The following is a 14,535-nucleotide window of genomic DNA, read 5'->3' as shown; positions in this document are numbered from 1 at the left end:
AGCTATTTTTAAAGGAACCTACAAAATGTAAAAGGACAGGTTTCTTTATGTACAACAATTCACGTTAATTTTCTCCAATAGTTTTTTGTGTGTCAACATGTTACATATGTAAATTACTCTCTCAGAGACCACTGCTACAAATCTTTCAGAAGGACAAATTGATACTAGAAATCCAAACACTTCATATACCCATTAAACAGAAATTTTAACTCTAACCAAATGAATATTGCAGGGAAGCAATTTAAGATGTGTATAACCTAAATGCTGTAACACAAAAAGTTAAATAAAATATAATCCTTCCCTACTACACACCTCTGGAGAAAAAAACTTAGTAACATGCCAAAATGTAATAAATTCACTAGAAAAATAAAATGATCCTGATGAAATATACATGCATAATCTCAATAGCTCAATCACAGATGATTTTCCTTTATTCATTTTTCAATAAACTTGTATTGAGTATGTACACACACACAAACATACATATGAATTTTGCATGTATAGAACTACAACTATATAGTCGTATAAAAGATAGCTGAATGAAAAAACAGCACAGAAAACAAAGTATGTTTTTCTGCCTCAATTTCTAAAGAAAAGGTATTAAGTTTTGTCAAATGTCTTGAGCGTCTACTGAGGTGATTAATCAGTTTTTTCTCTTTGGTAATGTGGTCAATTACATTAATAGGAGTTCTCCAATGCTGAAACATCCTTATCCACACTTTCTGTCAAAAAGACTTTAGTCAAAATATGACACTCCTTTCATTTGTAAATCTTCATAACATACATACAAAGTAAATCATTTATCAATATATTTAAAAAGATAAAACCAGAAATGATAGATACAATTATTTCTATCTATACATTAAAAAAAATGAGGATAAATATCTACCTGTTAAAAAGAGGGTTTTACAGGCTAGGTTAAGTAAAAGGGGCCCTTCCAATTTCTGCCTACCCTATCTGAATTATCTTAGTTCTTTGCATAGCAAGAAAATATACATATATACACATACATATATGTACATATTCCTGTGTGTGTATATATAACCTAAGGAATCTCTCAGGTATATTTAAGATGTATGTAACTTTTAAAAGACATATACATATCTTTAATATCTTAAAATTACTTCATTTATAATGAATCAGCTTCATTTCTGGACTGCAAAGTTCTTGAAATACTACTTAATAAAAAGTTTTTTTAATTAGTACTTCTTAAAAATACTACTTAATAAAAAAAAAATTAATTCCAGGTTACTGACATGCAGCGTATTAACACACATTCAAGACATTACCAAAACATAAGCAATTTACTACCAGTTTTAAAAAACATATATACAGTGTTAGAATACATTCATTTTGATTTAAAACACATTTTCAAGTGAAAATAAAAGGTACGTCAAGAAGCAAAGCAGGTGAGGGAGTTTCATTTTTATTTTCTGTTGATTGGTTGGTTGGCTGGTTTAGTTCTAAGTCATGTTGGACTCTTGCAACCCAAGGACTGTGGCCCACCAGACTCCTCTGTACATGGAATTTTCTGTGGAATTATCCTCATACAATTATTCTCAAGATTCAGGAAAGATTTAAACTGATTAATGAAATGTTTTATTTCTACACACACACAAATACTAATAAATATGAGAGTTTTCTTATCCAGCATGATTCTCTCTTTGACTTAATTGTCTCAGGACACAAAGGTAATTATTCATAAAGCTGTAATAATATTCTTTATCCTAGATTTCCCATTAACTTCTCCTACCCTTTTATTAGATTGTTGTCTTGATTCTCAATGTAACATTTTATAGATTCAATGTATATTTTGTTTTCTTTTACTACTTCAGATGAATTTTTAAAGTTAAAAGTTACAAATCAATCTATCAAGCAATAAAATTGGCAGGATATAAAGTCAAAAATTGTACAACAAACTCTTTCTATCATATAAGAAACATCTCTGTCTCTTTATTCTTAAAAGACACTGTCACTTTTAACCAACACTGAATTTTTACCAGCATCAAAAAACGGATGCGTGTATGTGCACAGGACATCACGAGCATCACAGAGCGGAAGTGCATTACGTGCATGTGCGTTTCACAGGCGTGCGCTAGTAGTGTACCTTGGTAGGTGCTGAATAACTGAATGAAAATAAACTGAGTGCAAAAACTTGTAAGTCATTTTTACAACTCTCTCTCTCATCTAGAGCATTCCCAAGTGCCTGTAACTCCATTTTCGCCCCTCCTGTAGCCAGTGTTTGTGGATGTCACACTCCTTCCTCTCTGTAAAAATCCTTTAAAACTCTACTTCCCACCATCTTGCCATTCACTCCATTCTCGTACCTTCCCAGAGCTCCCATATTCTCTCACAGAAACCTGAATATATTTACACTCATCACATTTATAATTATTTAACATTAAGTTCCCTATTTGACTATGAGCTTAGTTAGAATAGAGACTATTTTGTACATTTCTGTGTGTCTGCATGATTTTAGAACAAAACAGGCATTCAATGTTTTATGAATGAATGCATGCATGCTAAGTCACTTCAGTTGTGTCTGACTCTGTGCGACTCTATGGACAGCAGCCCACCAGGCTCCTCCGTCCACAGGACTCTCCAGGCAAGAATACTAGAGTGGGTAGCCATTTCCTTCTCCTGTGAATGAATGAGATAAACTATAATTTGGTCTCTAAATTTCCAAGTAATCCTTAGGACAACTTTTATTTTACACTTTATAAAAAACATTGACTTACTCTATGAAGATATATGTATATAAATATATACAAATGCATGCTGTCTAGTTATACATTATGTAGACAACATATTAAAAAGCAGAGACATTACTCTGCCAACAAAGGTCCCTCTAGTAAAGGCTATGGTTTTTCCAGTGGTCATGTATGGATGTAAGAGCTGGACTATAAAGAAAGCTGAGCACTGAAGAATTGATGCTTTTGAACTGTGGTGTTGGAGAAGACTCTTGAGAGTCCCTTGGACTGCAAGGAGATCCAACCAGTCCATCCTAAAGGAGATCAGTCCTGGGTGTTCGTTGGAAGGACTGATGTTAAAGCTGAAACTCCAATACTTTGGCCACCTGATGTGAAGAGCTCACTCACTGGAAAAGACCCTGATGCTGGGAAAGATTGAGAGTAGGAGGAGAAGGGGACGACAGAGGATAAGATGGTTGGATCACATCATTGACTCGATGGACATGGGTTTGGGTGGACTCTGGGAGTTGGTGATGAACAGGGAGGCCTGGCATGCTGCAGTTCATGGGGTCGCAAAGAGTCAGACACAACTGAGTGACTGAACTGAACTGAACTGAAATAAAACTTACATAAGCCTAGTTTTCAAAAAGTTTTAATTAAATAACTAATTCATCACTTTATGGATGTATTAAAGTTTGGCTTCAACCTTCATATTCAGCCAAATTTTGCTATTTGACCTCAGCTTAGGTTTTTGCAAGCCTCAATAGCTAAATGCTTACTTTCATGCCACTTATGGCATCCTTAAAATTATGCATAATCAGAGAATATATCATCTCATAGGACCTCCTTCTAATTAACATGGTAAACAAAGCCAAGCTTATCATTAATATTTTTGGTTAATATCTAATAATTTACTTTCAAATATATGTAAGCATTCCAAATAGAACTCAAAATGAAGATCTCCATAATATAATTTTTATATTAAAGTATATGTGTTAAATATATATATGTTAAAATATAAAGTTTTAAGTATACATATAAATGTATTATCACAAAAATAATAATTACTAAAATTATTAATTTTATATACAAAAAAAAAAGACAGTCAAGAAATTAAACAAAACAGACTGACATTACAACTAATAAAGTGCATTAAGCTAGATAATTTTGGGAAAAACACACCCTTTGGGTCAACAAATGTTCATACAATGTTAACAGGATAATGAAATTAAATTATAATTCTGATGTGTGTGTGTATGCTCAGTCAGGTCCAGTTGTTTGCAACCCTATGGACTGCAGCCCACCAGGCTTCTCTGTCCATGTGATTCTCCTAGCAAGAATACTGGAGTGGGTTGCCATTTCCTCCTCTAGGGGATTTTTCTGACCCTGGGATCAAACCTCCGTCTCCTGCGTTGCCTGCATTGACAGGTAACTCATTTACCAATGAGTCACCTGGGAAACTCATAATTCTGCTACTGTATAAGTATTTAGGGAACTTGCAATCATAACATTAGACAGAGTAATCTCTCAAGTTATTTACTTCTTTTCAGGCTATGGTCTTTCAGGGAAAGTTCTATATTTAAGAATTTACCTTATCTTGTAACCATGATTTAAAAACAATGTCAACTAAGCTCAAAATTTCATAAAGAAAAACTCCAAAATCACAGAAAAGAAGGTCCATGATAATCATCTTCCACCCAACATGGTAAAAAACAGTAATGACTGGAAGAAATGTAACCCACCCCCCAAAAAATCTTGCTCATTCACTGAACTCAATTCAAAGTAGGCATCTAAGGAATGTTGTGACAGCAGATACTGCTAATAAATATCATTACTGTACCATGCAAATATTTAATTTTAAATACTAATAATAACTGTATTTTAAATTTCAGATTTAATCTTATATCCCAGATGTTAATTGTATGAAGGTGATATTCAACTTCATTCCAGTATGAATTTTTATCTACCATTCATTTACTCTTAGTAACTCTATGAAACTCTTATTTTATGAGAATATATACTCAGAAGACAAGTACTCTACTGAAGATCACATAAGAAATTAGAAAAACAAGCCCTGTATATCTCACATGTAAAAATTAATTTTGTACTTTATAATTTTTTCTTATATTTCAAGTTCAACTATATCAAAAGGACAGCTATTACAACAATTTCACTATATACATGATGCCCAGGTACTCTTTCCTGTCTTTCCAAAAGTAGTGGGGATAAATATAAAATCAGAAATGAAGAATAAGCAAGTTCAAGAATGTATATATAATCTATGCTTTCTAAGAACAAGGAAGACAGAGTTCTACAGATTTTAAATTAGGAACAATCAAGTTCTCCTTCTTGTAATACTACAAAGTATATATAAATATATAAACATAATCATGTAAAATATGCCATATGGGAAAATATATAAGAGAAAACAAGAAGCAAGGAAACGTTCTGCAGTAAATTAAAGAGGGAAGACCTAGTATAAAACCATTCAAATTTGGAAGATAGGAGTGAAGAATGCACAAAGGTTTTCCCAAATGGGATAATGGGCAGGGGCTTCCCTAGTGTCTCAGATGGTAAAGAATCTGCCTTCAATGCAGGAGACTGAAGTTTGATCCCTGGGTTGGGAAGATCCCCTGGAGAAAGGAATGGCAACCCACTCCACTATTTTTTTTTAAATTCATTTATTTTTTAATTGAAGGATAATTGCTTTACAGAATTTTGTTGGTTTCTGCCGAACATGAACAAAAAATATGGAACACTTCACAAATTTGCGTGTCATCCTTGTGCAGGGTCATACTAATCTTCTCTGTATCATTCTAATTTTAGTATATGTGCTGCCCAAGTGAGTACCACTCCAGTATTCTTACCTGGAGAAGTCCATGGACAGAAGAACCTGGCAGGCTACAGTCCATGGGGTCACAAAGAGTCGGACATGACTGAGCGACTAACACTTTCACTAGAGAAGATGTGTGGTTGTTATTTTCCTCTTATTAGCATATATTATGTCACTTAGATACTTTAAAACATACTGTTTTCTGTATATTCAGATATATCTGCAAAATGTATTATGAAAGTAATTCACAATGCTTGCTACAAAGACAAAATTAAAAATTTTCCCAGGTTAGGAAAACTAGTAAAAGATGAATTACAAATGATAACTTCTCAGTCAAAATAAACTCTCAGATCCCACTTTAACATCATTCCTCTTGGGTAACTAAAATAGTCTCTGTGAAATTCTATTCACTCTGTCTTCTAATAATGTTTGTCAACTACATACACACATACACACACAAATTCAATTATCTACAGACTATTAACAAGCTTGCATTTCTATTATTAAATCTACATGTTGACTTACCAATTCTTGTGGTGGTAGTGCTGCTCTGTTCTGCAGGAGATGAAGTACTAAAAGCAGAAATTGGAATTTTCATCTGTATAGGACCTCGATTATTTGACGGACTATAGAGTCCTGATGGGCCTACTGTAGGTAAAGAAGTCCTGGTGGCTTGTACAATAGAGTGTGCTGTTGGAACGGCCTGTACAGCAAGTGTTGTTCCTAACGGTGCAGCACTGGCAGGAGAATTCCTTTGAATACTAGGACTGGGCACAGAAGGAACGTTGTTTGGTTTCGTGGGGTTTGGCAAAGATGGCAAAGACACTGGATTTTTGGTAAGACCACTCACTGTAGGTGGGCTTTGTACAGAAATGAATTCAACGTTGCCTGATGGTTGATTGGTCACTAAAGTCCCTGGATGGCTCTGGAGGAGCTGAGGCTGGGAGGATACAGCAACAGGTACATGTAAAATCACTGGTAAAGACTGTAAAGAGATTGTAGGTTGGGGATTTCCACTAGGCACCTGAGTAGAAGCAACTACTGTAGCTGTGTTGGGTGCAGGAAGAACTGACGTGGCTGTCAGAGAACCTGAAGTCACTGGAGGCTGCAATTTAGGTTGACTACTGACAACCGTTGGAGGAGTGACAAGATTGGTTGAAGATACTATAAAAAAAAGAGAGAAGTTTCAGTTTAAATGCTATCTTTATCAGCTAAAATAATACAAAGTTGATGTAGTGCAATATATACAGTAGTCTCTCGTATCTTTTAATTTGATTTAAATTCTTGAATTCTTAGATTATTTGCAGAATCATTTCTGCATCTACATTTGGTACATTATGAAAATAGCACGTTTTATCATTAAGATGGAGGACTGCTATTTCTGTACCAAGAGTCTCTGAAAATTAGCATACTTACTTCAGAGTTACTAGCGGGAAATACAACTATAAAACAGTGAAAACTAGGCAAAATTGTAAAGACAATTTTGAAAGTACATTAAAAATGCCTTAGAACACTGGCAATATATAAACTCAAACAGAATATCTAGAAAGAGTATCATAAATTCATAATAGGTGAACTTAGTGATGGTATTTTATGATATGGATAAAGTGAAACCTGTACCTGTGGATCCAATTTTACTGAACTCCCTGGGAGAAGAACTAGTGAGGAGAGGCTACTACCTCTATTAACATTCTACTGACATTATGTGATATGGAAAATAACATAGGGAAGATGGGAGAAGAATTAAGGAGCTGACAACAAAGAGCAGAGTAAATCAAAATGTTGGTCGCTGGAGTTTTATAGTCTTTTTAGTTCAGCCATTTGTGTATCTTCTCATTTGAGCAGGTTTAATAAAAATCAATGACTAAGTCTCCTTCTCACTGATTTGTAAAGTCTTTCCAAAATCACAGGCACACATAAAGCATTACTGCTGCATACCAAATAAGGCTGGCTGGCTCAAGGATGAGTGCTCGGACGACTGGCTGAGCTGTAAGCTGAGCTCACAGCCCATTTGATGGAATACCACTTTTACTTGAAAGACTGACTTATAAACATACTATGGTTATTCACACTTGGGTATCTGGCAAATTTTTTCTTGAAAATAAACCAAAGAAGGTAGAGACTTCAAAGAAAACAACCAACAGTATCGATTGGCAATAGTAAAATCTGAGTTTAAAAAAAAAACTTAGAACTTGGGACAATACATCTACCTGCCACCCTGAGAGCATGGTTAGCTTCCCAAATCTTTAAAGGCTCTTCTGAGAAAAACTGATAACAAAGTAAATAAATACAATTAAAAAAAAATTAATGAAATGTACCAGTGTTTGGAAGACTTAGAAAACTCGGTGAATATTTTCCAAGTGATCAATGAATGATATTAGTAAAAGACCCATCCAAGTACAAGAGAGATAAACAAATTTAGTGAAAAATGTACAAACGTTTATTGGTGTGATTTCTGATTTCACTTTGCAACTAACCTTTAAGAAACCATTACTTGCTATGTCAAAGAATAATACCCACATTCTCTCTAGGCCTTTTCCAACTACATATTTGTATGAGGCTGAATTTTCTTCACATAATTCAACTAAAACAACAAACTGCAACAGATTGAATGCAGACACAGATATGAGAATCCAGGTGTGTTTGGCCATCTTAATGTTTTAAGTGAAGTTTAAAAGAGACATAAAAATTTAATATAATAATACTCTTTTTGCTAATTTTTTAAATTTTGGTTAAGAGCTACTTTTCACTAAAACTTGCGACTTATGGTATGTAATTCTGTGGTTTAATTGCTAAATCATGCCCAATTCTTCTATGACCAAATGGACTGTAGCCCACCAGGCTCCTCTGTCCATGGGATTTCCCAGGCAAGAATAGTGGACTGTATACTGGTACAAAATACAGGTTTGCAATTATTTTTAAGTGAATTAATAAACATTAAAAGATTATATGTTTTAATTTCTACCATAGTAAATATCAATTATATACCCACATAAATACAATTCTGTAGATTCTTAATAATTTTTAAGATTATACAGGGATGTCAACACCCCAAAATTTGAGAATCACTACAGCAGAAATCTGAATTTCTGTATTTTTATGCACATCTGTGATCCTACTTTTTAAACAAAATTTTGCTCTTAGCACTCAATTTTACATAACTGTGTTCAGTTTCTTAGTCCATTTCAAGCTCAAAAGTGTGTAAGAAAAGAGAACAAAAGCCTTCAATTCCTAACAAAATGTATTTTGGTGTTAAGAATATTACCTGTATTCACAGGGGTTTGAAAAGATGGTGGTGCACTCTCACTTATATTTCTTTTGGACTCCAACATCTGTCTCACCGTGTTTGTATTTCTGTGAAATAGATACACACACAAATGGTCACTGGACATGCCGTTCTAGGGGATATCTACTTATGCATACAGAAAGCAGTGGCTCATAGGAAGAAAGGGTAGTTAGACTTGGATATTAATTTAAAGCACTAAACTGGGAGTGAATGTGGTGAAGCAAAGCTGGTATGAAAACACTGGAATGTTGGGGTGTAGGGCGTCAGGGGAAGAGTCTTCCTTTTATATTCTATGTCCTTAATACTTTAACCTGAAAACCAAATATGGGTCCGAATATCTGCAACACATTACTTTTTATCAACTCTGACCAAAGAATTTCTCAAATACTTAAGGTAATACTATTTAACACAAGTGTATAAAGAAATCTGCAATGACAAAAGAAAGCCTTATAAAAAAACTAGCAAAATCAATATCCATAGGAGAACAATTACAGCAAAGCAAAAAGAAGCAAATATACTTAATTCAGTATACCAAACACTTATCTCTACAAAAATATATAGCATCACATTCTAAGATCTTTCTGCACAATAAAGAAAATCAGAACCTTGTTCTCTTAATGAAAAACTTGATAAACAGCCTGTTTACAATTCTCACCTGTAGGGCACACTGTTATTGCTGATGACATCAACTACAGACTTTCCTGGTGATACAGGTGGGTTTGGTGGGTTCTGGGGAGAAAAATACCAAGGTAAAATAAAGCCCAATTCACAAGCAATCTTTCAGTCCTCTAAGTGCTTTGTTAATATGTTATCTGTTATTTCTATGCTGCTGCTAAGTCGCTTCAGTCTTGTCTGACTCTGTGCAACCCCAGAGATGGCAGCCCACCAGGCTCTCCCGTTCCTGGGATCCTCCAGGCAAGAACACTGGAGTGGGTTGCCATTTCCTTCTCCAATGCATGAAAGTGGAAAGTGAAAGGGAAGTCGCTTAGTGGTGTCCGACTCTTAGTGACCCCATGGACTGCGGCCTACCAGGCCCCTCCATCCATGGGATTTTCCAGGCAAGAGTACTGGAGTTGGTTGCCAGTGCCTTCTCCCAGCTTATTATCTAAGAATGGTTATAAATACTGTTACCTCATAAGACCCCTTTAGAAATGGCAGAATTGACTGCTTTACTGTGGAAATAGGGCATTTGATGACCAAAACGTGTAAATTAATCATCACTATTCTACAAAACAAGACTTAGAAACTTATGTTTTTTGCCACTTACTTACAAATCTGTTGCAAAATTTAAGTCTTTTTGTAGGTGTAAAATAAAAGGATTAGGGAATTAATGGTATTAGATCAGGAGTCTGTGAACTTTATAAAGGGCCAGATTGTAAATATTTTAGGCTTTGCAGCTACTCAGCTCTGCCACTGTAGCACAGAAATTAGCCATAGATGATATGTAAGTGAATAATCATGGTTGTGTTTGAATAAAATTTTATGTATGGACACTGAAATATGAATTTCAAGTTATTTCTATAGTACAGGAGAAAATCTTTCTAAGAAAAAAAAAAAACCTTGGCATTGGCACATATTAAAGTGCTTACACAAATTAGTCTATTGTCACAACTACTTACTGTATGAAAAGTGAATAATTCCTAGACCTCAGTTTTTTATGAGTAAATAAATAATGTAAAAATAGTTTATATGCTAAAAGTGTTCAGTAAGCATTAACAATATGAATCTAAAGAATAACTAGAAAAAAAAATAAATAATTTTAAAGAATAACTAGATACTCATTCAATAAACATCTAGTAAATGCCTACTAAATACCTAGCAGAGGAAGCACCAGATTACAAGCAGAAACTCAAGAAACAAGGAAAATATTTGTTTATCCTCAGAAGTAACTGATTACCAATTAAGTGGTATCCTAGGTCACAAAATTATTTTTATAATTTTTGTTTAAAAAAAACTACTTGTCACTATGTGACTTATAATTTCATAAAAAGATGCCCCAATTATAACTTCAGTACAAACTAAGCCTTTTTCCATCCTCCAAAACAGGGACTATAGAAATACAGTTGTAACATTTATATGCTAATTATCATTATTTGGGCCTCCATTATAATTCTTTCATCCTCTATTTCTTAAACTGAGAAAAATAAGTCCACTCAAGTCTTAATTAAATATAATACATATTAAACAAAAGGTGATAAACAGAAGCATATCAAGCAGATGCCACTAATCACTCTTCTCAACAACAAATATATTTTGCTACTTTTTATAGGATAAAAGAATGATTTTATCTGCGTAGAGGAGGAAAAAAGATAAAGAATTAAGATAAACTGCTCTGACAGAAACATTTGAAATATCTAGAAAAGGAAATGAAAGTAACATTGTAGCCTCATTGGGAAAAGTTTTAAAAAATTTTTAGGGGAAAGAAGTGCATCTTCTAATAAGTCTTTGAGTAATCAGTACACTCAAAACACTTAAAATGAAGGTAAACATTTCAGAGGGAAAAAATATAAAAGGAGTATAAGCATAATAAATAGGTATATATAAGTAAAGTATGGCTTAATGTCACTGGATGGAGGACCTTAAACACTACAGTGTGGTGACATCAGCAAGATGGCAGAACTGAAAATCCTATAGAATCCTTCCCTTATGAAAACAATGACTTAACAACTTAAGGATCAAATTTCACTTGTAAGAAGTCAAGAAACCTGTTGAGAGATTAGAGCACCCTAAATGAGAGTAAGCCCCAAAGAGATAAATAGTACAAGGTAGGAAAGTCTGTTGCACTTAACCATCATATCCCACCTCCTTCCTTACACAGTGTAGTAAAATAGAAAAGAAAAAGGGAAAAAAATCCCAAAAAGTGTCCTCTTCTTCAGGAAAGAAACACTGGAATTTGCATGCAACACTGACTTTCGGGGGACACTGATCAAGGTACTGGCTTCCGTCTCACCCAACTTGGAAGAAGCAGCACACATTGGGTGTCTTGGGGGGTAGATGAGAAGAAAGGCAAACCTCTTGGCTTGGTACTAAACCAGAAAACTGGCAGTAATACAGAGAGACAGTAGGGGTAACTCCAGTATAATGGTTTGCTAAAGCAGCAGCAATTTGAAAGGCAGATACCAGGTCGGGGATGGGACGTTCCCAAATAGAACCAGACAAAACTCTGCAGATTGGAGATACACACACAAACGCCAAGAAAATGCCATCTCTGAAAAAAGGTTTGAAAGGAGATCAGAGTTATCTAACTTGACCTACTAGTAAAGGTCTTCATCTGTACAAAGATATTCCAAAAAGATGGGAAGTGTACTTTTTCAAATGCCTAATTTCAGCAAAAGAGAAACATACCAAAAAAAACAGAGAAATATGGATCAATCTATGAAATTAATCTCTAGAAACTAATCTTAAAGAAACAGACCTAGGAACTACCCAACAAAGAATTCAAAATGACTATCATTAAGATGCTCAATGAGACAGAAAAGAACACAGAAAGAAAACTAAATGAAATTAGGAAAATAAAGCAAGAAGAAAATGAAACTTCAGAATAGAACCAACAGAAATTCTGGAGCTGAAGCCTACAACAACTGAATTTAAACATTTACTAGAAGGGATAAAAACCAGACTGTATCAAGCAGAAGAAAGAATCAGCAAACCTGAAGATAAATCATTTGAAATTATTGAGTTAAGAGAATCAAACAGAAAAAGTGAATGAAAAAAAGGTAAAGACAGACTAAGAGATTTATTAGACACTATCAAGTGGGCCAATATACAAATATGGGAAAACAAGAATGGAAAGAAATAAAGTAGGCAGAAAGCCTTCTTAAGTAAAGGCCAAAATCTTCCCAAACTTAAGAAAGAAAACTGACAAATTCAAGAAGGTGAAAGACTTCCAACTCAAAGAGACCTACACTAAGAAACATTATAGTCAAGTTGTGAAAAGTCACAAAGGTTGTAAAAGTGGCAAGAGAAAAGGGACCCATCACATTTAAGGCTGCTCCCTTAAGATTATCAGTGCTTTTATCTCAGAAAAAACCTAGCAGGCCACAAGGGAGTGGAATGATATATTCAAGTGCTAAAAGAAAAATACTGCCAAGCAAGAATATCATAACCAGCAACACTATCATTGCAAAAATGAAGGCAAAATTAAGAGTTTCACAGTAAATACAAAGCTGAGTGCATTTTGCACCACTAAATCCACCATACAAATGTTAACCAGAGTCCTTCAAGTAGAAATGAAAGGACACTAGAGAGCAACCTGAAAGCAAAGAAAAATATAAAACTCTCTAGTAAAAGTAAATACAAAAATAAATACAGAATACTGCATTACTAGAAAGTGGAAATAGAAATCCCACCTAATTCTAGTACAGAATTTAAGTATAAAATATAATTGTAAATCTATATTAACGTACACACAATACAAAAAGATATAATGTATGATATCAATGAAGTGGTGGGAGGAAAAAAGTGACCTAAATTTATTTCCAGTTTAAAACAGTTGTAAACTTAAGAGACGTGCAAATCAAAACTACAATGAGATATCATCTCACACCAGTCAGAATGGCCATCATTAAAACATCTATAGTATTATTAAAATGTCCATCCTACCCAAAGTGGTCAAAAGTTTCAATGCAATCTCAATCAAAATTCCTGTCATTTTTTGCAGAAATAGGAAAAGGCACCCTAAAATTCAAATGAAATCTCAAGAAATTCTGAATTACCAAAACAATCTTAGAAAAGAACAAAGTTGAAAGCTTATACTTCTAATTTTAAAACATGTTACAAAGCTACAGTAATCCAAACAGTATGGTGCTGGAATGCAGACAGACACATAGAAATGTCAAACAGAATACTGACCCCAGAAATAAACTCTTAATGTAAACACTCAAATGATATTCTACAAGGGTGTAAAGGCTATACAATGGGTAAAGAACACTCTTTTGACAAACTGTGTGAAATTGGATATCCAAATGCAAAAGAATGAAGTCAGACCATTAAATCATATGTAAGATTTAATCCAAACGGATTAAAGACATAAAACCTAAAACTATGAAATTAAGAAGAGAAAACACAGAGGAAAGCTTCACGACAGTGGATTTGGCAATGATTTCTTGGATCAAAGCAAAGGTAACAAAAGCATTAACAAGACAAAGAAGATTACATCAAACTTAAAATCTTCTGCACATGAAAGGAAACAATCAACAGAGTGAAAAGGACACCTACATGATGGCAGAGAATAACTACAAATCATGTAACTGGTAAGGTGTTAATATCCAGAACATAAAAAGAACTCCTACATCTTAACAATTAAAAGATAAGTAACCAGATTTATGAATGGCCGAAGGACCTGAATAAACATTTCTCCAAAGAAAATATGCAAAATGATCAATAAGCATGTGAAAAGATGCTCAACATCACTAAGCAGAGAAATGCAAATCAAAACCACAATGAGATAAGGCCTCACATCCATTAGGGTGGACACTATCACAAAAGAGGAAAAAAAATTTTTTTTGCCAAAAATATACAGAAATTGGAACCCTTGTGCCATGCTGATGGGAATGTAAACGATGTGACTGTTCAGTTCCTCAGTGTTACTTGTTCAGTCGTGCCCAACTCTGCAAGCCATGGACTGCAGTCCACCAGGCTCCTCTGTCCATGGGATTTTCTGGCAAGAATACTGGAGTGGTTTGCCATTTCCTTCTCCAGGGGATCTTCCAGACCCAGGGATGGAA

At 34.4% G+C, this 14,535-nt stretch overlaps 1 protein-coding gene and 1 non-coding gene across 8 annotated transcripts in view; both read right to left on the bottom strand.

The window, feature by feature from the left end:
• ATF7IP (activating transcription factor 7 interacting protein) overlaps nt 1–14,535 on the bottom strand; it is a 115,090-nt gene that overhangs the window by 23,499 nt on the left and 77,056 nt on the right. For all 7 annotated transcript variants that reach the window (XR_011464280.1, XR_011464281.1, XM_070371123.1 and 4 more), the window contains 3 exons: nt 9,465–9,538; nt 8,789–8,877; nt 6,049–6,687 (listed from right to left, as the gene is read on the bottom strand). Coding sequence is in view for 5 of the 7 variants with exons in the window: in XM_070371123.1 (XP_070227224.1) it covers nt 6,049–6,687; nt 8,789–8,877; nt 9,465–9,538 (802 nt within the window). In the remaining 2 variants the exon portion in view is untranslated. The remainder of the gene's footprint in view (nt 1–6,048; nt 6,688–8,788; nt 8,878–9,464; nt 9,539–14,535) is intronic.
• Nucleotides 5,435–5,540, bottom strand: LOC138988091 (U6 spliceosomal RNA). Its single transcript, XR_011464426.1, has one exon. It is a non-coding gene; the product is annotated as a U6 spliceosomal RNA (small nuclear RNA).

Source organism: Bos mutus, chromosome 5 (genome assembly GCF_027580195.1).
Source record: "Bos mutus isolate GX-2022 chromosome 5, NWIPB_WYAK_1.1, whole genome shotgun sequence".
In the NCBI taxonomy this organism is placed as follows: domain Eukaryota; kingdom Metazoa; phylum Chordata; class Mammalia; order Artiodactyla; family Bovidae; genus Bos; species Bos mutus.
This window is presented reverse-complemented; position numbering and strand designations above follow the sequence as displayed.